The 2,033-nt window shown below is 39.3% G+C and overlaps 1 protein-coding gene across 1 annotated transcript in view; it reads left to right on the plus strand.

Moving 5' to 3' along the window:
• LOC118478469 (serine protease 42-like) overlaps positions 1-1,606 on the plus strand; it is a gene marked incomplete in the record, with an annotated part of 3,883 nt that extends 2,277 nt beyond the window's left edge. Inside the window, 1 exon segment of the mRNA XM_035972122.1 lies at positions 760-1,606. Coding sequence (XP_035828015.1) covers positions 760-921 — 162 coding nt within the window.
• Between the last annotated feature and the right edge of the window lie 427 nt (positions 1,607-2,033).

A 2,033-nucleotide genomic window follows, 5' to 3' on the forward strand; every position in this document is an offset into this window, starting at 1 on the left:
AGGCCACACGACTTGCTGCAGACAGATACCTGTGTCCTCCCCGCGACACCCCAGGGTACAAGCGGAAGAAAAAAGTAAAGTAAAGTAAGTTAGAAGAGTCGAAGAGCAATTCCCGATAAGTTTTGATTAAAAAGGTGTCAGAGCTTTGAAAAGAGCTACTATTGCCAATACAACTACTACAATTACAACAACAACTACTGTTACACTTCTACTTATATCCTCACTGAAATCGTAGCATAGAACCAGATAGACATACTACTATGGGAGATAAAAGCTGATGATGGCTTGTTGAACTCGACCCAGAGGTCAGAGGTTGTTTCTTTGCGGTCCCCCAGTGTGGAACGCAAGAGGACTGCACAGTACCCGAGTATGTAGCGCTAGGGGACTGTACAGTATCCTAACAACTTCCTTATTAGAACTTTATGTAAATATTACTTTGTTATAATATTAGAATTTAGATACCAAGAGGTAGTGATAAACCTAAAGAGAAAGAGAGAGAGAAAGAGAGAGAGAGAGAGAGAGAGAGACAGAGACAGAGACAGAGACAGAGAGACAGAGAGGATGAAATATCATAAGTAGATGTAGATCTACTTGTGACAATGTTTCTCAAACATTCCTTTCCTCCGCCGTCTTTTCTTCTACTGAAATTTGACCAACCTGTACCCAGCCCGTTATAAGAGCAAACTCTGAGTTGGAAACTCTTTTACGGTATTAAGAGAAGAAATATTCTTTAACTTATTGGCTTGGTGTCATTTCCAGGGCGACGAAGGAGGTCCGGTGCTGTGTGCCTGGGGCAACCACTGGGTGGTCCGAGGCATCCTACCCTTCAACCTGTGTGCCAGCGGCCGATTCAATCTCTACGTCACAGAGATAGCCCCCTACCTCTCCTGGATCAAACGGACCATGACATCCTATGGCTGAACGCGTCTTCAGACACAGAGAATGTACTGTCTGTCAACATTATGCATGACGTACAGCGCAATTTGGAAATCTTGAGACTCGTTGGTTGTTCCTTGTCCTTGAAGAATGTAATAAGAGTTGAAAACAGATGTTGCGAAACGTTTCATGAATTGAAATTATTTCCAAAATATATGTATAACACATTGACCTTGAACGTATGTGCTTTTTTTTATTGTTCTTTTTTTTTTTCCTTTCTGCTATAATGATGTATCATTGCTATAATACATGCCTCGAGGGGAATAGACTTTTATTGGAGCTGTGTAAAAATAAAGAAAATAAAACAAAAACTAAAACAGAACCCTGTCGTGAAATCCATAGACGTGTATTAGGATAAACTAGATCGTGCATTCTGACGTACTTCTGCTTTACTATATTAAGTGCACTTTAGCGCACCATGTCACTCATTTTGTAGGCAGATGAAGGGCAAGAAGGGAAAAGTGCCCTTTTCACTCGATTATAATGAGGCATGTATTTTTCTATTCATTTGGTCACTCATGGTTCTCACACTTTTCAATGAAGTATTTCCTAGAGTGACTGACATGACAGTGTACGTTCTAGGTAATTATAATTAAATTTTATGGTGTAAATATTTTCGTAAACACAATTTGATGACGCCAAATACAATACATTACGACCTACGTTCTCTTGGGGTTTTTTTAAAATAAAGGGCGCACTTGTCCAACGATGCCACCAAGGTTTAGATAAGCATAATTGTTTTCTCTTCTCAGATAACAAACTTTGTTTTTATTCTTTAAATTCTAGAAATGTCACTCGAATCCCGACGGGTTGGGCCTGCCTTTTAAATTCTCTAAAACAATAATTGTGTTGATGGAGACGTAAAAACAAGACATTAAAAAGGAACTAAAAAGGCACTTCCTCAGCTACAAAATGAGCCCACAGCTCAAGAGATAAAAAATTTGTTTTGGTTTACATTATAAAGGTTCAGATGTGAGTGAGTTAGTTTAGTTTTAGTAGAGGTTTTACGGCGCTCGCAACTGCTTAAGGTCATATGAGCGCCAGAAGATTAGAGGTGTTACAAGAGAGTAACGAACATAAAAAAGAAGAAGGGGAGA

The sequence above is a fragment of the Aplysia californica genome, unplaced genomic scaffold (assembly GCF_000002075.1).
Source record: "Aplysia californica isolate F4 #8 unplaced genomic scaffold, AplCal3.0 scaffold00584, whole genome shotgun sequence".
Taxonomy (NCBI): domain Eukaryota; kingdom Metazoa; phylum Mollusca; class Gastropoda; order Aplysiida; family Aplysiidae; genus Aplysia; species Aplysia californica.